The following is a 25427-nucleotide window of genomic DNA, read 5'->3' on the forward strand; positions in this document are numbered from 1 at the left end:
TGGAAAGCTGTGAGCTGGACAAACATCATGGGATGGGTGAGAACTGGCTCACGGGCTGGGCACAAGGGCTTACAGTGAATGGGGTGGCATCAGACTGGGGACCTGTCACTGGGGGGTTCCACAGGGCTCCGTCACCAGGCCTGTGCTCTTTGACATCTTCATACGTGACTCGGACAAAGGATAAAAAGGAATATTAAGTTTGCTGATTACTAAACTTGGAGGAGCTGTTGACTCCCTTGAGTAGAGAGAGACCTTAAAAAATTAGAGAGATGATCAATTACCAACCATGAGGTTCAACAAAGACTGGTGCCAGATTCTGCACCTGGGATGGGGCAGCCCTGGATGTACAGACAGACTGGGGAATGAGATTCTGGACAGCAGTGCCATGGAAAGGGCCCTGGGCTTCTGGTCCATGGCAAGCTGAACATGAGCCAGCAGTGCCCTGGCAGCCAGGAGGGCCAAGTGTGTCCTGGGGGACATTGCCCAAAAACTAAAAAAAGGCAGGTGCAGCTTGTAACTGAAGATTTTGAATAGGTATTTTGTTTGCAGATTGTACTGACCATCATTAGAAAGACAGCCTTGTATCTCTCCATCAGGGGAAGCAAAGCTCATTTCTTGGCAAATTACAATGTTTGCTGTTTAGAATTATACCAGCTAGTAATCCTAATTTAAAAAAAAAATTATTTACTTGAAGATTTACTGTGCCAGCCATTGTAAAAACAAGCATGCTGGGTCTAGGAAAGACCTCCATTAACCACCTGGCATTTGACAGAACTGGTACATAAGATCTTACAGCTTTTCAGGGTCCAAGATTAGTGCTTGTTGTCTTGGGGGACTGGAGAATTAAGGCAAAAAGCAGTTTAAGTTCAACATTAAGGGTTAAGCCAAGTAAGAGTTTTATAGTCACAGCAGTAATCTAGCTTGACATGGATTTTCTTTCCCCAGAGAACAGGATTGTGTTCCATACATCTTAGGTGTAGTCTGAACACTGGGTGACTGCTGCAATGTGTTACCTTGAAGCTACAATTAAGTCCCATCTGAGATTTACTATACTTTAGCCATAATGTTTGAAATGTCTGAGGGAAACCATTACTTATTAGCTACCTGCATCACTGCATGCTGCGTTTTTCACTCCTCTGTGTATATCTACGTAGATGGTAGCATGTGCCAAGTTCTTATTACTGCTAAGTATCTCTGGAAATGAAGTAGCAAACACAGTGCAGATGCATGAAGAGCTTTACAAATACAGAAAGGTTTCCAGACATTTATTTCTGGAACTGTACACCAGGTATTAAAGTACAACAAATACAAAATAATGCTCAAAAAAATCAGTGTTTATGTACAAATATTAAAACCAATGCAACAACAGCGACTTCCTCTTGAACATCTGATACTAAAACATGTTCCGATTGTCACTTGATTTGTTGTTATGCACAGGGTAGTTACTTTTAACTGAGAATAACTGCAATCTCTGTTTTATAAGGAAGACTATAACCATTTCTACTTTATTGTACAATTGACAGCATCTTCCTCTTTCTTTCAATGAAAAATAGGAATAAGAAAAATAGTAACCTTGTCATTATCTTACAAATCACTATATTTCATTTCCCTGTCTGTAGATGATGTGCTTGTAATGCTGGGCAAATAGCGTCCCTGTTGGTCAGTTTATCCATTAGTTTACATTCAAAGTTGAAATACTCATTAGAGACTTTGGTTAAATTAAGTATTATCACTGTGTCCTACTTGAACTGAAGTTTTCCTATATTTCTGACTCTCAGTTTCAACTGCACAGTCCACTGACCTAATTGTACACAATTTAGTATTCTTCAAACAGTATTGTACATCCTTCAAGTAAATTCAGCAGTTTGACCACTACAAGAGGAAGACTAAACACTTAAGAACCTAGCATGGGAAGATGACGTGTGACCAACTGTGGTATTGCTATAATCACAGCACCAGTTACACTTCTACATGAATCTGCTACCCTCTTCAGATTCCCTGTACATAAAAAGAATACATTTACCACACTGCAACTGCCCATTATGGATTTTTTGGTTTGTTTGTATGAAGAAAACACGTGGCAAAGGACAAAGAATTCATCACAGTTTCTTACAAGAATTGTGCTTCACTCTGTAATAGCCAAGGCATTGTAATTTCTTCACATGGTTGCAATTCAGTTATCTCCACGCTAACTTTCAAAACACAATTCTTTTAATAAACAGTAACAAGTTCTCCATTTAAATGTTTAAACTGAGAGAAAAAAGTAAGTCCAGCTTTTAAAAGTAAAGTTCAATAAATAGCTATTTTACATGGATAAAGTCATAGTGGTACAAATTTATGGATGTCACATCAAGCATGCACAAAAATGTTACTATACACAGAAGTAGTCAGAAAATATTGAAAGAGATATCTAAAAAGATATGAAGAATTTACATATTTACGAAATCTTGCAAATTATTGCCTCATTTTAACAAGGAATTAAAAGTAAACGATACCAGCTAGCTAGCCAACAGGCTAAATAAGATCAGCATTTATATTAGACTACCCGGAAATCACTTTTCTCTCATATCATTTTCTGAATTTTGGTCAAAGTCTTTATTAAATAACTAAAGTGTCCATTCAACTTGCTGACAACCCAAACCTTAGACAAGTCTCTGCCTACTTTAAGAGCCCAGCAATGCATAGATAAACTGAGTATATTACTGCATCAACTAATGAAAATGGGCATGTTCATTTAAGTGCAACTGGTATAAGCATTCAGTCATCTTTGTATGATTTTTATACAGACCAGCCACTCACTGTAAACCCATAGATAAACTTCAATGTATAACAATGGAAGATTATGGCCAGAATTCTACAAAATTACTTAAAATGGGTTGATTTAAAAACAAGGAAACAAGGTACAAAGTTCAGCACAAAACACAGCAGTAAGAAGCTGAGAACTTGGCTAAAAATGTCAAGAGTACAACAGGGCCAAGGCTACCCGTTATTTACTGTGTACTTACTAAAGTTAAATATTTCAGATGTTTAAGTTAAGAACTGATTACAAAATCATATCTACTTTTGTCCACTGTGCTAAGCTAATTTGTTTTTAATATGATAAATGTGCTATTGCATAAACACTTCAAAGCAATCTTCATTACAATGCTGTAAAGAAAACTCCATATGCTGCATCTGAAACCTGGGATATCAATGCAGTTCACAGTATGCATAATAAATACCCTCTTCCCTTTCAAACACTAAAGTCACTACTTTCTAATTACTCAGCACAACCTTGAAGCAACTATTGAAAATATCAACAATGCAAACTTAATTGCTTGAATAATGAAAACAAATTAGTGGCAATTAAACTTGTAATACAAACAGTGCAAAGAAAAAGTATGGAGGGACAGGAGTAATCCCACTGAAAGGGAGGTTCAGGCTTTCATTAGAACACCCTGCAATTTGAATGCTACAACACGTTACAAGCCAATACTATGCTTGGTTCCTGCAGCAATTGGAACAAACATTTGCAAGACAAACATCCTGGATGGCTAAATTGCACTCAAGGTTCAAAAAAAATTTTTATGAAGTTAAACAGTTGCTTTTATGGGATGCATTTTTACTCATCCTTTCCTATTTGACCAAAGAAGTGAAGTGCCATTTTGAAGCCAATGACTTGCCAAAACAAATAAATGCAATCCACGCTAAATCAAATTTTCAAGCATGTACTTCAAGGTTCTACTATTACCATACAACTACATAGTCCCTCAAAACTGTAACACTTAGAACTGCAATGCTCCAAAACAACTTAAAATGTCTTCCAAATGTAGACTGTTTAGTGGTAAATCCTAAGCTGTGCAGACTGTAGCTTTATACATCAGCTGCCTTAGGAAAGTTAAGGTACACGATTGCATTACTCTTCAAAGTTGTGGACAAACCCCTTCCAAATACAATAGAGCCTAAAACTCATCTGTTTGAGCCAGTAAGTTTAAAAGTACACAGACATCTATGGCAGCATGATTACTTCTGTGTCAGGTAGCCATGACCTTTAATTTTGCAACAGCATTCAAGTGTAGATCTTCACTTTACTCATCTTAAGTCCCTTGTGCTAGCTTCCACCAACATGAATTTGCTGCTTTGTAAACTGAAGTGCTCTAGTTTAGTATCACATGAGAGAAGGTTCCATTTAAAAAACATCCTTGTATGTTTGTGCAGTTTAAAATAAACAAACCCATCCCTGCCTTTATAAGGGGGGGAAAAAAAATGCTACATTGAGCAGGGATCAGGATCAGTACCTGTAAACATTGTTATTCCACTGCATCCATTACAGCAAAAGTAACTTACTAAAAAAGCCACTCCAATCCGTTCAGAACTTCTGTGCTGGTTTTGAAACTGTGGCCTCCGTCTACAGGCTTTAGGAAAAAAAACTGAAGCAGAGCTTAAAGCTGCACCACAGAGTTCTCTTAGTCCCAAACTCTGCCACACATCCTATGACATTTCCACATTTATGGACTGAAAAAAGAAATTACTCTTGATAAATCAAGATATAGTTCTATACATACAAAGACATCACTGATGTCATAAAGTTCAAACTTCCAGTGAAAGACTAAGCAAACCTGATAGCTCCCATCAAGTTTACTACTACTGCATAAAGTACCCACTGTTTGTTTAGTTTTCCAAAGTCATTCTGAATGAAGGGCAGCATGTTGGTGGAGGGTGTGGGTATTGATAAAACCATTTGTCTCATTTGCAGATAGACTGCTGAAGTCAGCCACTGAAACAGCCATTTTGGCACTGGTAATGTGGTGTGTGTGGTTCTCGAAGTCCACACCAAGGTTATTTACAGAGACATCATTCATGAAAGACTCTGGGACAGCAATCCCCATTTTCAATCTCTTCGCAGGTCTTTCTGCTTCCTCACTGCACATGTTCATTTGGTTTAGCTCTGAATGATAAAAGCCAGTCTCAAATAAATTAAAACAATCACTTTCACCATTGCTAGGCAAGTTAAGCAATTCTTCTGTTCCAACAGGCACATGATTAACTGGTGCTCGGGGCAAGCTGTCCATGGGAGGAAAAGCATCATCCAGGCAGTTCACATCTGAAGTGTGGCAGACTGTAGCTACGCTGTTTGTCAGTGCTGGAAAACAGATGAACACAAATGCAAATGAAATAGTTGTTTGCGTAGTTCCAACAAAGATTTTTTTTTTTCTTGATTTACCTGTCAACTCATTGGCAGTGATAGAGTTCAGAATGCTTAGCTGTTGATCAGGAATGGTTTCTGTTCGACTATTAGATGTTAAGGCTGAAGAATGCACTGCTCCTCCAAGGGATTCTGCTTCATCTACCAAACGATCCATGTAGTCCCTAAAAGAATATTGCATCCATAAGGCATTATGTAACTAGAAAACAAGACCTATAAATGATGATAGATTTAATTTCAGTTGCCATAGCCACTGAAGCTTTACACTGCAATGACAGAAGTGGGGTGGGGGGGAAGTCTTCTACATTTACTATTTGCAACAGAAACACATTTCAGGAACATTTTACTTACGTAACTCCTGGATGATGGTTATATTTCTTCTTTCCAAATCTTGTCTGCTGAGCAAAGTAATCATAACGTTCCGACTTTTTCCACATGTAGTAGAAAGCCACACACTCAGCAACTGTTCTGGTTCTTACCTAAAGCGCAATGAGAAGCATTGACAAGATTAATGCAAAGACTTAGGTTTTGTCATCTTCCCAATTCCCACTCCTGCAATACTGTTAGTTTTTATTGTTCTGGAACAAATCTTTCCAGACTTCAAACAGACTTATAGTTTCAAGTATTATATCTGTCCTACTCAATGCATTATTGGATTTTTTTTTAAAACGAGGTTGAAACTCTATCTACATCTGAAGTACTCGGACATATATATAAACATTTTTAAACTGTAAGATATACCCTTTCTTACAATGGAAAAAGCTGAGCAAATGAATGATCTAAGAGGGGTGAAGTACCAAAGACTCTGGGTATATATTCCTTTGGGGAAAGTCCAGTACTGTGGGGGCTTTGGCAACAGAGTTGTAAAACCAGAGCATGTTTAAACAAAATAAAATTGTGGTCTTGTTGAGAAGGTAGTAAGGACTGAAAAGACTTGATTTCATCTATGTTAATTGTTTGTCTCCTTCTCTGAAACAGAGATGCTATGTGAAGTCAGATTCTTGGAGAAAAAGTCATTACTTCCACTTTTATATACTTTTTGATGCAGAAACATTTCACATCACCATCACATCACCCACGCTTCCAGTTTTACAACTCTATCCAATATACAACACTATCCAATACAGTCTGGCAGTAAAATATTTGAGTGTTTTCAAACATACAGAAGCATCAGTGGTGAATCCAAAATACCTTGGGGGCAGTAGTAAACCTTGCTAGTTTAGGCAGACATACCAGGAAGGGGAGGAAATTAACAGATGTCTATATGCTAATGCATAAAGTCCCAGTTAACAAAGCTTTGCATGGCAGTGATAAGGAAACACATGTTGTAAATCTTGTCTCGCTGATACTTGCTGTATACAAGTGACATCACCTTATGCTGGATCCCAGAATTTCCCTAAACTTTCTTGACTGTTGCCTGGAGAAAAAACCCAATATATTTTCTTAGACAAATTCTGGTCCATAGTGACAGACACATCAACATGTGTTTTGTTCCATGTTGGAAAATACATTTTTAATCTCTGATGCGTTAATGCTCATTGTTAAAGTCCCTTAAAACCTAAATTATCCAAATTATTTAGGATGGGTCAAACCAGGTGCTGGGCAAGACCCACAGACTGTTGTTGAACAGCAACCACAACTCTATAAGTTCACCTGAAATACAGTAAAAACACCAGACTCCTAAAGAAAAAAACCCTTTAATATAGTATCAAAAGCATAAAGGAATTATAAGAAATTTGGAAACACTGATGTTGTTGACTATTGCTTTTTGGTAAAAATAACAAAAAGGCCTATTCTTCAGAGAAGACAATCAGAAACATTCCAGACCAAGATTAGAACTCATTTTTGGCTCAGAAAAGAGAATATTATGGATGACTATACCTTATGAAAACACAGAACTCAGCCTGATTCTGTAAACTTGCACCTTCCTGGTGACAGAATAAATTAGGGAAAGATGCATTCTCCCTTCCTATAGCCATGGTATAGAAATACTGTTCACTTCTAGGAAAGGCATGAATTTAGACGGAATTGTGATGCACAAGCATGAATAGAAGTAATACCAATTTAAGTTGATTTCAGAGATAATACATTAACTTATCTCACAGTGCCTAGTATTTCCAATGACATTTGGAAATATTAGTGCAAAGGCAGGAAAAATTAACTCAAAAATGGGAAATTTATTTTAATAAGGTTCCTACCCCTTCTGTATGGCTTCTGACAGAGTGCCTTCATGTAGTATCATATAATTTACCAACTCATCCATTTAACTGTAAAATACTAACCTTGTTTTTCTGTATGAGATGGAAGTCTTTTCCATACATCAGAAGTGCATTTTCAAAGCTTCTGCATTCTTCTTCTGTCCATGCTGTCATCTCTTCTAGATAATTATAAAAGTAGCATGAGAAAACTGATTTCACTCAATAAACTTTTACAAAGAATAATTTTTTTTCCCTAACAGATTAATATCCAAATGCATTCTAAAAATAAAGTAATTCAGTTATTTAGATTCATTTTACTTCCCCTACTGAGAAACTATCCTACCTGAAATTTAACGTTCTTCTTTACAAAGAAGTATGTAGAAGAGTTTGACTTCAGAAATCTTTCATACTTGAAGGCAAGGGATATTTCAAAGGTTTACTGTTCTTAGTAAGTCTGTCATCAAAAAATAAGTGTTTGATAAACATCACTGAGGTGGTTAAGTGTGATAATTTTTCTTGATGTTTTTTGTTACACAGGACACAAGGAACAATGGTTGTCGGAAAGAAGAGCAAAGGAAAATCCTGTTTTGATGGATGGCCCTGTTTTGACTGAGTGAGCATCACAGACAGGAAGGCCTGACAAAGCTCAGCCCTGCTGTGCCAACCACAGGAACAGTGCTAGGCCCACACCCTCCCAGGCACTCAGCAGTCTGGGCAATGCCTCACCCAGGAGCCAACCACCAGCCAGGATGCCAGCCATGGTGCATGGCCCTGTAAATCACAGCTGAGACACAGGGTGGCATGAACTGTCATCAGGAGGGCAATTCCAACCTGACACTTACAGCCAAATGGATCCAGCATGAGACAGACTGCCCAGAACATACAACACCTTGCCTGGTATCAAAAATCCCCTGGTGAGGTGAGGTAGTTTTTCCACTCCTGGAAAAAGCATAATGCACCATGGAGCAGAGTGCCTCAGCACTAAGCCTAGGTCAGGAAGCCATACAGGACTATAGTAAACATGATCCAGGCTTCTGAAAAATAATGGATATCAGGGAATCCAGAAAAAAAACCCCAAATAACCACCTGGTTCTAAAGAGCACAGATCTCTTCTAACCCCTTCAGATCTCTTAAGGAGAAACTGCAAATTTCTTTTCTCCTTTTTTTTTTTTAATTAATAATTAAGAATACATTTTCTAGAACTGGATTTTGGTTTGACAAACAACAAAAATTATTCAAGACTCTTGTTAAAATCTTGATTGTAGCTTTGGATATATATATATATATATATATATATATATATATATATATATATATATAATAAGGAGGGATTTTTCAGATAGCTTATATTCATAATGATGATTTTAAAAGTTTCCACTCAACTAAAATTTAAAGCCAGCAGAGGAAAATGCATTCACATATTTCCAAGCATCTGGGAGCAGAACCAGACCTTTCTGCTCCCAGATAAAAAGCAATAATAACTCCACTGCATGGCTGTTTTTTTCTTTTGCAACCCCATTAATTTTGCATTCCTTACTACAGAGATCTCAGCTTTTGAAGAGGAGAAAATGCTCCCATGTAAAGTCTCACTGCTAAGAAACTTGCCTTGGAGTGGTATATTTTTGATTTCCACACTGAGAACAGTAGTGAGCTTCAGTGGGTAGAGACAGACTCTGACAGCATTATAGAATAACAGAAGCATTAAGGTTGGAAAAAACCTCCAAGATCATGAAGCCCAACCTTTGATCAAACACCACCATGTCAGCTAGACCACAGCACCAAATGCCTTATATCCACTTGTTTCTTGAATACCCTCAGGGATGGTGATTCCACCACCTTCCTGGAAAATCCATTCCAATGTTTAACAACCCTGTTGATGAAGTTCTTTACAATATCTAATATAAACTTCCACTGGTGCAGCTTGAGGCCACTTCCTCTCATCCTGTCACTGGTTTCCTGGGAGAAGAAGTCAATCCCCACCTTGCCACAATCGCCCTTCAGGCAGTTGTAGAGAGTGACAAGGTCACCCCTGAGCCTCCTTTTCTCCAGGATAAACACCCCCAGCTCCCTCAGCTGCTCCTCACAGGACTTGTGCTCCAGACCCTGCCCCAGCTCCACTGCCCTTCTCTGCACTCTCTCCAGCTCCTCAGTGTCTTTCTTGCACTGAGGGCCCAGCACTGGACACAGCACTGGAGCTGTGGCCTCAGCAGTGCCCAGTACAGGGGACAATCCCTGCCCTGGCCCTGCTGCCCACACCATGGCTGATCCAGGCCAGGATGCCTTTGGCCTTCTTGGCCACCTGGGCACAGCCTGGCTCATGTTCAGCTGCTGTCAGCAGCACCCCCAGGTCCTTTCCAGCCTCTCTGTCCCAGCCTGTGGCACTGCCTGGGGCTGTTGTGACCCAGGGACACACTTGGCACTTGGCCTTGTTGAACCTCACCCCACAGGCCTCAGCCCATGATCCAGCCTGTCCAGATCCCTCCACAGAGTCTTCCTGCCCTCCAGCAGATCAACACTCCCATCCAAATTTGTTTTACCTGCAAATGGACTGACAGTGCACCCGATCTAGATGACTGATGAAGATATTAAACAGTTCCCCAATACTGAGCCCTGGGGAACACACCAGCTGGGTGTAATTCCATTTACCACCATTCTGTGGGCTCAGCCATACAGACAGCTTTACCCCAGCAAAGAGTGCCCCTGTCCAAGCCATGGGCTGTCTCCAGCTTCTGCAGTAGAATGCTAACAAAAATTGTGTCAAAGGCTTTACTGAAGTCTAGGTAGGCAATATGCTCAGCCTCTCCCTCATCAATTAGGCCTTATACCTCCATCTATCCCTTATAATTTCAATTAGGGTATAACAATTCCACTTGAACTGGGGATGGGATATGGGTAAGGACAACTAGTCCTCAGGATGGAATTTTGGCCTCTAAGCTGATGCCTCAGGTTTTAGCTTTTATATTTTTAGATTTTGCGCTGCTTTAGTGTGTAGTTCTGAGCTTCATATTAGGGGATGGTATGCTCTCTTCACAGAGTAGGCAGACAAAAAAATTCCTTATCTAGCTGGGGACTAGGGACAATCAATCCAAATCTAGGCCCAAGAGAATAAACAACTTCAGAATGAAGAAAGAAAAACAAGAAGGATGGGACTTCACAACATAAGCTATAGTTGGACAATAAACTGCAATATGCAAATGGACCAGAACTTGTAAAAGTGAGAAACATCATGACTGGTCATGCATTTTGTGACCTTTTTGGGCTCATCTTGTGTGTAGCCCTGGCCGGGCTCTTGTACTGCTCAAGGTGCATCCTTGAGGCCTTCTAATAAATACCTGCTTTATTCTTTAACTCTGTCTAGCCTCTGTTCCAGGTCAGCCTTCACAAGGCTTCAAAGCCACAAATCAACAGAGGTATTTTTCAATCCTGAAACAGGAATCTAAATTCCAGAGAGGTACTGAATTTAGCTGATACTTTAAGGTCTACACAACCTCTTCTTGTACATGAGCTTTTTAAAGCATTCTTCTTATAGTCCTTTTTGCCCCCTTCAGCTTGACCTTTGTGTCCTGATTTTGGCTGAGATAATTTTCTTTCTAGTAGTAAAGCACTGTGTTTTGGATCCCATATGAAAATAATATTGGTAACACACTGATGTTTTAGTTGGTGCCAAACTGTGCAATTAAGGACATTTCAGTGTCCTGTGCTCTGCACTGATGAGGTGCCCCAGAGGCTGGGGGAGCAGGGCCAGGAGAGCTGACCCGACCTGGCCAAAGGGATGTTCCATGCACAGAACAACGTGGCCAGGATGTGAACTGGGGGTAGTTGGCTGGGAGGGGCCAGGAGCTGCTGGGAGATGGGCTGGGCATCGGTCAGCAGGTGCTGAGCACACATGTCACTCGCCTCCTGGGGTTTCATTCCTCTCTCTTTCCCTTTCATAACAATTATTACTGTCATCAGTATCACTAGTATTCTTACTATATTCTTTTCTTTGTTTCAATTATTAAACTGTTCTTAGCTCAACTCCAAAGTTTTACTTTTTTCTTCCAAGTCTCATCTCCACCAGGAAAGGAAGTGGTGGGGCAGAAGTGAGCGAGCAGCTGTGCAGTACTTCAGTCGCCAGCCAGCGTTCAACCACTCAGACACCTGTCTCTCACAGCACCTAAACTGCTTACACTCAGCTTCCCTTCGGATCTAAGTAGAGGGCTATCTGCCAGAATATCATCATATAGCAGAGCTCATAGCCCATTCCACTTCACACAATCCATATGCAAAAATAAAGGACAAAATACCATCTTTGTTAAATGACAGACTCTGGGTTTCATTTAAGGGATTAATAAATAGTAAGGACAAACAAGATGGAAGCCCATTTTCCAATGCAGACTCAAGGAAAGCTCTCCATGCCCTATGGAACTCCACAAGAGAGCCTGTTTAGGGCTGGCATATCCCAAATGTTAGCACAGAGTGGGGGCTTATTTATGTACCAACCTATATTCTGATTTTAGTACAAATGTTATCAGACTGTAATCAATCATGACCTCAAAGAGATACTAAATAGTGGGTGAGAACTGCTTCATAGCATCAGAATCACATCTTTCCCCACCCTTCTCCTCAATCTGTTTCATTGTTATAGCAGCTGTGGAGGAAAAAAGGGAAGATCAAACACAAATCCTCAGCCTTTCTGCAAACTTCTGTAGCAGAACTTTCAACAGGCTGACTGTCAGATTATACCTAATTCATGCTAAAATCATCATGACAGGAATGTGATGATAATGTGATTTGATAATGTGATTCCTGCTCAAGGATTTTCCACACAATTTTTTTTTTTAAACCACACTTTTCTGAAAAAAACAGGTATTCTCTTACCCTGAGAGGCTTTTCCATTTGAGCAGTATCTCTCAATTGCTTCTTTGACATTATGGCTACTTTTAAGAAGTTCATACAGTGCCTATAAAATAAAAAAAAATTCTTTAGAAAAAGTCAACGTTTTCTAATATCCAATCTAGACCTCCAAAACTGGTCTTCCAGTGAACATATCTAGTGAAAAAAGATAGAGGATTTATCTTTACATATGATGAAAATTTAAAAATAAGAGCCAAAACCAAAACCACCCAAAAGCTGAGGTAAGATTTAACTAAAAAAATGTAAAACACTATATGCAATTATTAAAAAGGCTGAATTTGTCAACAGTAGGACAATCAGAAACATCATAGATCACAAGGCTGCCAACATTCAAATACTCAAGATTTTTAAACATGTGCTGAAAAATTTTAAGTAAGATCTTGACTTCATAATATCCAAGATTGAGTAGTAGGGCCTTTATAGTACAAAGCAAAAAGGTGACCACATATTAATTACAGAGTGCTGTCACAAATGGAAGAGTATATAAAACCTACTTGCTCATTGTCCCGTGTATGTAGTCCTTCAGGAATTCTGCCAATCATTTTTTCATTTCCTGTTCTTAAGGAGGTTTCAAAAAGGTATTCTTTAACTTTACTTTCTGAGATCACACCAGGTTTCCAAAGTAAATGGTCTTCATTTTCATAAGCTGATAAAACAGAAATCCATTCATGCCATGTGTAACATTTTTAAGGCTGTAACATTAAAAGCTATTTCACAGAGAATAGGAACACAGAAGTAATCAAATCAAGCATGACCATACCACTTTTAAACTGCAGATCACTTTAGCTATTTAGTAATATTCAACTGAAATTTGCCAAAAATTATGTAAAAAAATTGCAATCTACATGGCAATGTGGCGATATGTTTTTTTCATTCAGTAGCAACTGAATGCTGTTAGGAACTTGGTATGCTGAATGCTTCATGTTATTAGGATGCAGTCCCCCACAGTACATTGAAATAACATCTCCAATTCACAGATAGCTTAATTCAAGGACGATACGACACACAAGAGCTGACCTGAACCTTGGTTAGTCGATGCATATGTTTCAATACTAGATTAACCTATAAATCCTTTACTCTGATCAACAGATGTGATTACCATTGCACATCATGTTTTATGTACTCTCTTGGCAATACAGAATTTGAGTTATTTAATTCAAACATAGAATCCTAATGGCTGTTACAGCAGAAAAGATGGAGATGCTTAAAGCTCTTCTAAAACTGCAGGAAACAACATTAGGCTAAGGTGAAGAATAAAATTACACCTTTGAAAGTTCTTTAATGGCTTACACAACACAGAAAGCTTTCAGTCAGATATATTTCAAGTGTAAAGTTTATAGGAGTGCAGAACTGCTTTCTAGCTCAATTCTGGCAGCTGGACTACATTGCACAAATGTGAGCCCCTATTTGCCACCACTATTTCTTCCAGGTGTACAGAAAAAGCTTTCATTTAACCCTCCAGCCCTACTACCAAGCCCAACCTTCCAGAGTGCTGGTGATACTACTATTCAGTTTTCATTATCAACCAAGACAACACAGTGCTTTTTGCTGGAGACCTTTGCAAAAGGTGCTCCTTGAACTCTTCTGGCAGCTACCCCTTTGCTCTTGGCCATGCTATCAGACAACACTTTCACTGGTTCTCTCTCCTACCAGCTCATTACAGAAACAAAACTCTACAAATAAGGCTCTTTTATTCCACTCTAGCATAACTGCAGTTTTTAACCTAAATTTGCACTGGAATAACATCATATTTAAAACACTTCTTTTTTAAGAGACAGCGTAACAGGAACTATAAAGGAAATTTAAAATAGCTTATTGCTTTGTTTTCCGTACCAATTTTGTAATCCACATGTTTTACCTGCTAAAAAAGACAAGCAAGGAAAGACACTGTTTTGAACAACTTCAGTGTAAACTAAGTTATATTCTCATAGACCACAGCTATGGTTCTCCAACAAAAGTAACTCCTACAGTTAGCTGACACCTGATATTACCAGACACTTCAGAATTAAGCCTCTCATTTTGTCATAAGAATGCCCTCTCTAAGTTAGATAGTCACACTTGTGAGGTGTAAGTATACAGTTATGCTACTTCAATCTCCTAGTACCTTTTTTTAATGGTCTCTGAGACTTCAGCTAGGTAACTGAATTGACCTAACAAATTTAAATAATATTTTTCCATCAAGAGCTATGTACAAACATTAAATGAGAAGTAAAACAATTAGAAGAACATACCCTTTTCATCATCACTGCATCTGCCCAGGTAAGCTGGAATTTCAGCCTGATACTGTGAACCAACCATTATTTCCTGGAAATGTAATAAAATGAAGAGAAAAAGTGATCAACAATATTTTGTGTATACAAGTATAAAAAACGTCATTAACCTGGCATCTAACATAAGATTTCCTGAATGAAGGTATAATTTTAGATACATACTAAAAATGTTACTGGACTTTTTTTAACAGCAAATTTCTAACTTTTAAAAAATATAATTATTACCTTTCTCAAATCTTCAGATGAATTACCATTGTCAGCCTCTACATCTTCACCATCAGATTCCTTATCTCCATCACATGTGGTGTTTGCTTCAGAAACAAAGGAGTTTGCTTTTAGCTATGAAGAATTTTCTGTTCAAGTATAGAACTACAAGTTATCATTTACTTTTGAAAGGAGAACCTGCTTATATTCAGGGAGATGCTTATTGCGTGTCTGTTGACCCAGATTTCCACCAAAATCAAACTAGAATGAAGTCAGAACACACTGGTATTTGTATACTGCAGAACTGAAACATTTATCATCACTGCAAATGACACAATCTACTATATTTCCAACCGTCAAAAGGAAACAAATTTTTTTTGTTGATTTTCTCAATAAAAGCTTATACATAGAGAAAAACCAGAAAACTTCCAGGCCTATGACATAGCCTTAGGTTAATCACAAAGAGAGTAAAGCTGAAGGCATGCCTTTATTACCTACTAAAACCTTTCAACAGAAGTTTTAATAGGCATTCACAACATTCCTTTAAACCAGGCTGCCTTAGCACGGAATGAAGATTACAGGAGAGACATAAAAAATGGAGTAGGTAAAAGAGAGCAAAAGACTCCTTATTTCTCTTATACCTTTTTTTTTTCCCCTTCACTTAGGAAGAAATATAGCAGAGCCCTCCAAACAATTCAAATACATTACTCCATAGAATAACTTGTATTTTAGAATCTGGAACACTGTGGCACTGGGTTCTGAAGCAGTTCTATTTTTATAGTTTTATAATCCCCAGCAGAAGGGAATCTACAGTTGTGACACAATTACACCTATTTTGTATTCTCCAACTTCAGAAAAAACATACTCATAAACTGGGCTGAAATTTTAGGTTCATCACAACTAAAACACCATGAACATCAGAGACAATATCCAAGACTGCATGGACTGATGGTCTCCTTCCACAGTAATTACTAAAATCACTAATCTATCACTTTTTGGTTTTACAAGTAGCAAGCAATGGGCTAACCTGAATGGATTGAATAATATGCCTGGACAATCAGGCAATTGTTTTGCCCAATGTAAACTTAAGAAAACAGTCTGTGTTATGTATTAGATAATGCGTATCTTAAAAATTAATGTTATCTTAGAATCTGGAAAATGGACAAAGATCAGAAAAAAATATGGAACTGCCAACAGCACAGAGAACTGACATCTCCTTCCCTGAAATGGTGAATACTTGACCTTAAAATGTCCAGCTTAATGTTCAAATGAAGTTATATTTTGAAAGAAAACCATGACAACAGAGAACAAAGATGACTGTTTCTAATCCTCAGTACAGATGAGGGGCTAAACACATTTCTCCACGAAGCTGCCACACTTAAAATGTCATAGTCACTAACAGTTCCCAAGTGCCAGCATGCTTTGGAGTTTAACTGAAAAAGGGACATTACAATTTTAAAGGTTTTTTATCTATCATTCAATACAAATGTCCTGCATTTATCAGACGGCAGCATGCAAAGGGCTATGATTGCTGGTGACTGAGGCAGCACAATCCCTTTATTCCCCCCTCTTCTACAAAAATTAAATCCCCCATGGAATACCTTAAGATATTTGTCAAATTAAAACTCTGATATAAGTCCTCCACATTGCTCTAACTCTAGGATACCAGTGAACAAATGAGATGCAACAGGCAATGAGGAATATCTCATCCAGGCTGGATAACTGAACCACTGTTTTTTTTCCATCAAGCTCCATGGATAGTGAAATTTTGGTGGTCATGGGTTTACAGGCCCCATCCCATATAAAACTACTTTGGCTCACCCCATGAAGTCCTATGGAAAAGTGCTGAATGTGTGAAGGGAAATAATCACAAAGACACTGCGTCCCAGTTCACATCCACAGGCTGCACGGAGGAGTCACTGGCTTAAAAGCAGCAGCAAAAATTTTAGTACAGAAACACTAATTTAAAAGAATGGGTTACATGTTCACATAATTCACTAACATACTGAAAATCATGAAGGGTGTTCCTCAATACTGTATTAACTATTGACTATGTAGTCGTTGTATTTATAGAGAAATGAATTTTACTTGTGCTTGGAGTAGACAACCAAATGTAAGTGTTTTATGTACTCAGTAATGCCAACCAAAGGCAACGTTCATGTATAACATCCTGCAAAGCACTGTTTCTCAACTCCTGGCACAGTGAGAAGTACTCCTCAATTTTGGTATTTTAAGGTATGAAACTATATATAATGCTACGACTTTTTGAGTACTATTATAAAATTATGTTTCCTACATCTTAGTGGCCGAGGAAAGAAGTCAGTAGCCTCATGTGAAGTAACTGATGGTGTCAAGTCATCAGCAGAGGACTGCGTTTCTTCATCATCACCCGACAAGAGGTCTTTAGCGATTTCCTCCTGTATCATTAAAATAAAAAAAATGAAAACTCAGACTGACTATAAAATATAGACTGGTAAGCACTTAGATTCAGCCAATTGTAAGCCTCATCAATTAAAATGAGTTACCTTCCCATAAGAAAATGTAACAGACCATACTCCTATAAAGAAAAAGCTGGTTTGCTCCTACTAACTCTAAGAATACAACCTTTCATGTCAGAGTCAAACACAGTGGTTCCCCTCTGCCTTCGATTAAAACAAATGCACAAGAATTAACTTCTGCAAGTATCAATCTCAAATGTTCCTCCAACTGCTTCTGGTAAGAAACACCAATGTAAACTGCCTCACGTACTTAGCATTCTGTCATTCTTTGCATCACAGATATAACTGAGGCTTTAAAAGCCTACTACTACCTCCTAAACTCTGGGGGAAAAGGCAACCAACCAAAAAAACCCAAAAAAACCCCAAAAAACCAACAACAAACAAACAAACAAACAAACAAACCCACAAAAAACCCCCCACCCAAAAACCCAAAACAAAAAAACCCCATCCCACCCCCCCCCCCCCAAAAAACCCCCCAAAAAAACCCTAAAAAAAAAAGCCCAGTTTTTTTGTAGACTTTTGCCAAGGGGATAGTTCTAGGTAACAAAACACCAAAAACATCTGACGTTTTCGTAGGTTAAAGCAACAATATTAAGAAAGAAACGGCACACTTCCTACACTTGCAGACAGGTTTGAACTCCTCTAACAGAGATTTGGAAGGGAAAGAACTGTATTAGACAACAAGCCAACTACATTTTTGTAGCCTCAACACAATCGTGAATCCTAATGAGAATCAGATGTGCAGAGCCATCATTATATCCTCCTTTCTGTGGAGTTTACCATTACATCATACTCACAGGAAAAAAAAAGACATACACTTACTACTTGCATACTTTTCCAGCTCAACTACAAGCTGCACATGCTTTGTGGCCAAAAATCAGAATTAAATCTCAGAATTTAAAGTTAACTTGCAAACCACAAAAGCTGAAGTTTCAGGGTTTTGTATCAGCAATAGTCACCACACATAAAACAGTATCTCATCCCCCACGGCTGAGACCTTTCTAAAAGATATGCATTTGAAAATAAAATTCTAAAGCATTCAAGAGTACATTTTCAAGCTATTTTCATACTATTTTTTGGTACTCAATGTGTGGTGGAAGTCAAAGTTATTTCTGGACATCACATCTATTATCCAAAAATACCACTTCTTAACTAAAAAAACAACTAACAAACCTCCTACTTAAAAGTTCTTCATGTGTGTTTGAGAAGAACTGTTGACACTATTTAGTTTTCTTTTGTATTAATATAGTGACACTAAAGTTGCTGTACATCATAATGAGAACTAGAAGCCCAATATTCTTGAGAAGGTAATATCCCAGAATGACAATATGTATCAAAATTAACAAAGATATGTATTTTGTAACATAAAAAGATTATGATATGTAATTTAAAGACACCTGGATTTCTGCTTTTAAACAACAATTCAAGTGAAAATGATTCTGACTTACTTTATCTAGAGTCATATCTGGAAGTTCATCTGCAAGTTCACTTGGAGAGCTATTCGCACTGGAACCTGGCATAACTGGAATCGTGGGTTCATAGCCATAGAATGCTAGTAAATCTTCCAATGGCATGTTTCCTTCCTAGTACAAGAAGATTTACAACACTTCAACATATTGCAAATTACTTGCAAACAGTTCAGGCCTAACAGAATAAGACATATTTTGAAGAACAGAACTAAAAAACAAACAAAGAAAAACTAAGCTGAAAGCAGGAATGATTAAAGGTTTAAAATATTGTGATTCTATGATAACAATAATTCAAAAACATGTCTCTTGGCATACAGTGAAGTCCTGTCAAGCTGTTGGGGAAGACATTTTACTGGATGCAACTAAGGAATAAGTATTAAAAATCTGCTTCTTATCTGATTGATACTGTAGAACATGATTTGACACTATTTGTTCAAGAGAAATATAGAAAACCTTGAAGACTTCATTCCTACATAGCTACAGTTTCACACGTGAAAACCACCACCGAAGTAAACCAATACAGCAACTTCTAAGCCCTTCCTTTCATCTCCTGCACAATGTATTTTATCTTAACCACTGAGAATGTAACAAGACAAAGACAGCCAAGAAAAGGCAAAAATCAAGAGAAAGGCTTGATTTTTAACTTGTCTTCTCCAATAGCTTTTGATCAAGTGATTCTAATAACTATCATCCTACTTGCACCCTAATACAATTAATAAAACAATGAAGTTTTTTTTTTTGGTACTTGGGTCAAGACATCAGAGTATGAAAAATATTTCCAAATATTTACACTTTTTAGAAGTTATACCTCTAAAATTTATTGTTGAACTCATAAACTGATCAAATTCCTTTTTTTCTTTAGCCTGGCAAGGTTTTAGTCCTGCAAAGACTTTTTTACAATGGCTAAAAAGAAACTTGATGTCCAAGTCTTTCCAGAATAAGGACTTAGAAGTAATAAAGTGTTTAAGATGAGTGTCTCTCAGTTCTCCTTTCTTCTACAACAGAAGAAGTAAGAGAATTTTGTTGAGTAAAAATTCCATTTTAACCATCAGACCTGGCAAACTGCTTCACTACTATAACAGCAAGCTCATAATCAGCAAAAGTGTAATTGTAAAGGCAGTAAGGCAAGAAAAAAATATCAGGAGTACACACACTGTAAACTCCACATGGAGAAAATGTGTTTTCACATGGACTACATAAACACAGCTTTATATTTGATGCTAAGAAATATACCTTTTCAGAAGTATGTTGGCCAAGACCTGCAGTTATGCTGAGTGGTGTAAGTGGGTTACCTAACAGTAATGCAAATAGCATCAACTTCTGGGTGTTCAGCAGGTTAGAATGCTTGCTACACTGCCATGGATGAACAAGAGATGTAAATATGAAAAACTTCTTACTAAGAAGTGTGAAATGGAACAGAAAAAGCCGAAGAGTACACTGATCATTCTGTACATCTGCAGAATGCTAAACTGATCAAACTAAGACATAGAAGTATTATTTATATAAATAATAAATTATTTATATTAAATTAACGTGACCCATTATGCATAAACCAGGGTTGTTTGTCTGCATATTGGGAAAGTAAAACCTGACCAACATAATGAAACACAGCTAGATGTCATTTTAATAGTGTGCAAAATGTAGTTTCAATGTACAAGTGATCTTAGATAACAGGCCTCTAAAACCTATGTCAGTGATTTCTCTACCAAAGCAAATGTGCTACTAAATCAAAGAAAATATGAGCACCAATATCTTTAAGAAGCTAAGTTTAACCTTTTCTGTGATGATGCACTGCTACATCCTAACCTGTCTTTTATACAAGCTGCAAATGCATTTTTGCAGAAAACTGCACTATACAATACAAATTGAAGGGCAGGTTGAATGTTCTTTTCACTAGAAAAGTTACAATATGTATGAAAAGTAAAATATGTATAGAAAAGTACATATAAAACATGCATAGAAAAGTACAACATGTACATTCACAGGAGAGAGTCTCTCTTACCTTTTCTAAATCTTCAATTTCAGAGCTGAAATTTTTGCTTTCTTCCATCATTTCCTCTTCTTCGAGAGTTCGCTCATCATCATAATCGTGTACCAGCATTTCAGCAGATGGGTCAAAATCATGATCCTCAGATGATAAGGAGCCAACTATCAAAAAAAACCCAAATTAATTTGAGAAATTTTTTCCCCTATACCAACATAAGAAATTAAATCCCAGCAAAAAAATTTGCATTCACTCTCTTACAAACAGGACCAGAACTCTCAACGAAGTAACAAATTCGTAACTACTTGACAAATTCAGCTGCTTTAGATGACCTTCCATTTTCATATTTTTAAGTAATAAGGACAGCTTTCCCTCTTTCTACAAACAGAATAGCAGGGAGAAGTCCCTAAAGGAGCAAAACTAAGTTTCAGAAAATACAATCCCAAATTAGTATTTTACTGAATAAAAGATTGTTCAAAACACTCTTGAAATCATCACTAAGATACAAAGCACACACATGAAAAGATATCAGAAGCTGCAAGACTGTAATCTATAGAGTCTGATTTTATTGATCTAATTTATATGGTAACAAGCACAGTTCTTCACTGGCAAACAGGTAACTCAGGTTATGAATTCACATCCTACTAATAGCAAAATAAAGTGAGACTCTATTCCAATTGCTTTAGCCTCACAAATGGATCTTCTAATAAAATTAATTTGTAGCACTAGATATAGAAAAATAAACACAGCAGAATTTCAAGAAATACTATGGAAAATACACTAAAAATAACAAAATGCTTCTGATGGATCACATTAATTAACAACAAAGTGTGATACCTCTGTGGTCCAACAGACACTTTTTAATTACTGAAGACAATACTCAGAAATAATCAAAAAAGTACTATTATAATGAACTTTGTTATTTGAAAGATTATCATTAGAGTCAACCAATTTTCAAGACAAAAATATTCTGCATCAGTAGTCAGTGTTCTATAGTTAAGAATCACCAAATTACAGAGTTGTTTTGCTCTTTAATGTTCACTTCTTTATAGCTTTCAGGTTGGAGAAAAAAGACAGATTAGTATATTTCTCTTCCACTTCTGGTTTCCCCTTATATACTAGGAGTCTGTTGCAATCCTTAGCTTTCAAGCATCAAAGAAAAGGTTTATCAAGAATTATTTCTACCAAGGAACTTCTTCAAAAGTTTTGAAAGAAATAACCACAAATTTTCAACCCTCTTCAAAAAATAATACAATATTCCTCTTTGCACTGCTTTCAGCCTTGAGACAGCTGTATATACCAACACTTCTGAACCGTAAAGAATGCAACTGTTCATCATTTATGCTAAGTATTCATTCTGTATATGCAGGTAATTGAGCTACATTCAGTTTGCCTAAGAAAAGCTGTCAAAGTTTGTAATATCAAACTGTAGAGAAACATGCAGGCCAAAAATGCTTTTTATTCACATGCTATTCATATTATGGTCTCACAGAATTTTCAGCATAGCTGACAATGCTACTACAGTTCCAACAATGACATTATGTGTTTAATCCTCCTGCTGTTGGCCATCACATCGTGCTCAAGTTTTAAGAAAGTATCAACTGCCTTAATCTAACATAAACACATACGGGTGTGATCAAGATTATTGCTTCTAATTGCTTTTCCAACTCACTTTCCATTTAACTCAAGGGGAAGTTCTCTTCCACAGACTACATTAAAAAGTCCCACTTCTCCTGTAGTTATGAATGTTCAATATTGAAAAATACAAACTCAACAAATTTCACAATAGATAAAGATGATGACAGACACTGCAGAATGCGTTTACATAGAAGCAAGTATCTTCCCCAAATATTTGAGAATAGCCCTGCTGATGTTAATGATGCTTGGATGTATAATGTAGTCCACAGAACCTGAACAGCATTTAGTTACAGACTTAAAAGTTACTTATTGTTATGATTTTAAACATTTTCTGTTATTACCAAGAAGTCAAAAATTTAGACAAGGCTGTAGTTATCAGCAACAAGAGAAGCTGTCTCTCTTCAGGCTATCTGGCTTTACTGAGATGCTGATTTAAAAGTGCTACACAACTCTGATTTCATTTTTGGTGCCAAGGAGCCAATTTCTAACTGCAACTGCACTTAAGTAAATGATTCCATAGCCCACATCTCCTCTTAAAAACCTGGCAGGCGGTTAACAGTGCGCACACGAAGCCTTAGGAAAACTACGAGGGGATAAATTTGGAAAGGAGCAGCAAGGAGAGAACGGCGTGCAGGCGACAGGCCGGGTGGCGATGCAGAAGGTGGACGAGGACGAACCTGGGCTCGAACTCCCAAAGGAAGCCTGCGGGGAAGAGAGAGAGCGAGATAAGAGCGGACTCCCGGCGGCCCGGCAGCAGGCAGGGCCCTTCACTCCGCGCAGCCGTCGGAGCTGACCCGTTTCCCCGCCACCCCGCTTTCCCCTGCTCCCCTCCAGCCTCAGCCCCAGCGTCCCGCCCTGCTGGCCGCTCCATCCCGCTCACCCTCGCCCATCCCTCCTTCCCTCGCTCCCGCCTGCCGCTCTCCGTCCCTCCTCCTCCTCTGGCACAAGGCCCCCCCAGGGCCGCGCCAGGCCCGGCCGGCGATCCCGCTCCCTCCGGCCCCGGCCAGGCGGGACGTGTCACGGACCGGACCGGCCGCCGCCTCGTCCCCGCTCCCAGCCCGGGGCTCGCCCCTGCTCCCGCCCTCCGGGCTGTTCTCCACGGCCCGCGCCGCAGCGGCGACACCGCCGGCCCGTCCCGCGGCCCCTCCGCCGCCCGCGGGCCGCGCACCGGCACCGCGCCCGTCCCGCGGCCTGGTCGCGCAGGCTCCGCCGCCCCGGCCCCTCCGCCGCCGTCGGTCCCGCCGAGCAGCCGAGGGGGCGCCTCCCGGGGGTGCCGGGGCGGCGCGGGGGCGCTGCGGGCGCGGGGCCCCGCGGAGCGCCGGGCGAGCCCCGCGCCCGGCCCGCTCTGCCCGCTCACCTCCGCCATATTGGGACGATGGGGCCGAGCGGCGGCGCCGCGCCGAGTGCCCGGATGGCGCCGTGAGCCAATGGCGGCCGCGGGCCCGCCGGACCGTCCGTGCGGGCGCGGGGGGACCGGGACGGGCCGGGCCGGGCCGGGCCGGGCGGGGCGGCGGAGGCGGGGCACCGAGCGCCGGGGACCCGCCGGGACCCTCCTCTGGCGGCGCCGCCCCGGCCGGCGACGGCGCTCGTCCCGCCCCAGGCCGGCCCCGCCCGGAGAGGGCGCCCGCCCCGCCGGCGGGGCCGGTGCTGGGGCAGCCAGCGGAGCGCTCGGGGCCGGCCGAGCCGGGTGACTTCGACACCCTGGGCCGGGAGCGCCGAGCGAGAGCGGACCCGGCCGTGTCACCTCGGTACCGGGTGCTGGCGTGCAGGAGAGCTGGCGTCACGCTGACCCCCACGCCATAAGCGTCATAACATGAACCAGAACGCCAGAGCCTTCAGCCTTTCTCGTCTGACAAACAGAGAAAGTAAAATATACTTCGCAGTGTTTTTATCTAAGACATGCCATGTCTGTTACAGGCGAGTTATATCTACTCCTTTATACACAATCACAGCATTGTCAGACTTGGAAGGGGCCTCAGGAGATTCCCTGGTCCAAACCCCTGCCACAGAGTGGGTGTTCAATGTCTCTGGAGAGGGAGACGCCATGACTTCCCTGGGCAGCCTGTTCCAGTGCACTGCCACCCTCAATGTAAAGTTCTTCCTCATGTTTAGGTGGAACTTTTTTATTTTAATATATGGTCATTACATCTTGTCCTGCTGCTGGGCACCACTAAAAGGAGTCTGGCACCATCCTGTTGGCACCTCCTTTGAGATGTTTATACATTTATATAATCAGATCTCCTCTCAGTCTTCTGTAAACTAAACATGCCCAGGTCCTGTAGTCTCTCCTTGGAGATGTTATGAATGAGGTCCCTATATAGCTGGAATTTAGCAGCAATTTTAATTGAGGAGCAATTTTATATAAAATACCACAATCAAATATAATCAAGCAGGTACAAAATAATTTGGCAGTGGTTCGGATAAAGCATAAGCAAAACTGATTGATTGGGTTACGGCGAAGCCTTCCCACCCTGCCTCACGTACAAAAGGCAAAAGGATCCAAACACTACTTATATATTTTTGATTCTTGAAATCCACGTCACTATACTACAGAGCACATGCTCTGCTTGTTCTAAGGGGTCTTCTTTGGCTTTTGGTGGTCACTTCTGATAAAGGCTTCTCATCATTGTCACTGTCCTTTGAACAACCCCACAGATAGCACATGCGCCCCAAGTCTTGTGTTATAGAAGCCAGCATTATATTCCAAAAAGAAGCCTTATTATTTCATAGATACCTGGAATAATTTCAATTCTTGACCATTTCAAGGCTGATTCTCTAATTATCCGAGGCCTATTCCATTTGGGATGTTACTTGTCTCAAACTATATCCTGCATCCTATTTTCTCATGAACATCTGTGTGACATGTGTTTTGTGACACTATTTACATATCCTTTTCCTCTATTACTTTTTAACAAATATTTTCTAAAATATTGATATAGTTACAGTCTGTAACAATTTGTTAGCACAAATCACATTCATTTATCACACAGAGATGCTCCAGTCCTGTCATCTTTGTTGCCCTTCACTGGACACTCTCTGGTACTCCTTGTATTTTTTTGTACTGAGGAACCCAGAACTGGATAGT

The 25427-nt window shown here is 39.6% G+C and overlaps 1 protein-coding gene across 2 annotated transcripts; it reads right to left on the minus strand.

Annotated features, from left to right (window-relative positions):
• Positions 1-1248: 1248 nt before the first annotated feature.
• Positions 1249-23933, minus strand: MIER3 (MIER family member 3). 2 transcript variants are annotated; one of them, XM_064404192.1, is made up of 13 exons: positions 23700-23933; positions 23020-23044; positions 20723-20868; positions 18700-18834; positions 17050-17170; positions 14775-14860; positions 14511-14583; positions 12774-12925; positions 12244-12325; positions 7468-7559; positions 5537-5664; positions 5204-5349; positions 1249-5122 (listed from the first exon to the last, which is right to left on the minus strand). In XM_064404192.1, exons 1-13 carry the CDS (start codon positions 23706-23708, stop codon positions 4665-4667), a joined length of 1653 nt encoding a protein of 550 aa, XP_064260262.1. In that variant the 5' UTR covers positions 23709-23933; the 3' UTR covers positions 1249-4664. The 2 variants fall into 2 exon arrangements, with proteins under 2 accessions (XP_064260262.1, XP_064260261.1); XM_064404191.1 differs by having other exon boundaries at positions 7468-7562; positions 23700-23931.
• Positions 23934-25427: the final 1494 nt, after the last annotated feature.

Source organism: Passer domesticus, chromosome Z (assembly GCF_036417665.1).
Source record: "Passer domesticus isolate bPasDom1 chromosome Z, bPasDom1.hap1, whole genome shotgun sequence".
NCBI lineage: Eukaryota > Metazoa > Chordata > Aves > Passeriformes > Passeridae > Passer > Passer domesticus.

What these genes read in the sequence shown, in the direction of transcription:
- MIER3 (XM_064404191.1), bottom strand. An exon ending in ATGCAGTGATGATGAAAAGG is followed by an intron (nt 12,926 to 14,510) that starts GTATGTTCTTCT and finishes CTGTTTTATCAG; the next exon opens with CTTATGAAAATGAAGACCAT. An exon ending in AACCATCATCCAGGAGTTAC is followed by an intron (nt 5,350 to 5,536) that starts GTAAGTAAAATG and finishes ATATTCTTTTAG; the next exon opens with GGACTACATGGATCGTTTGG.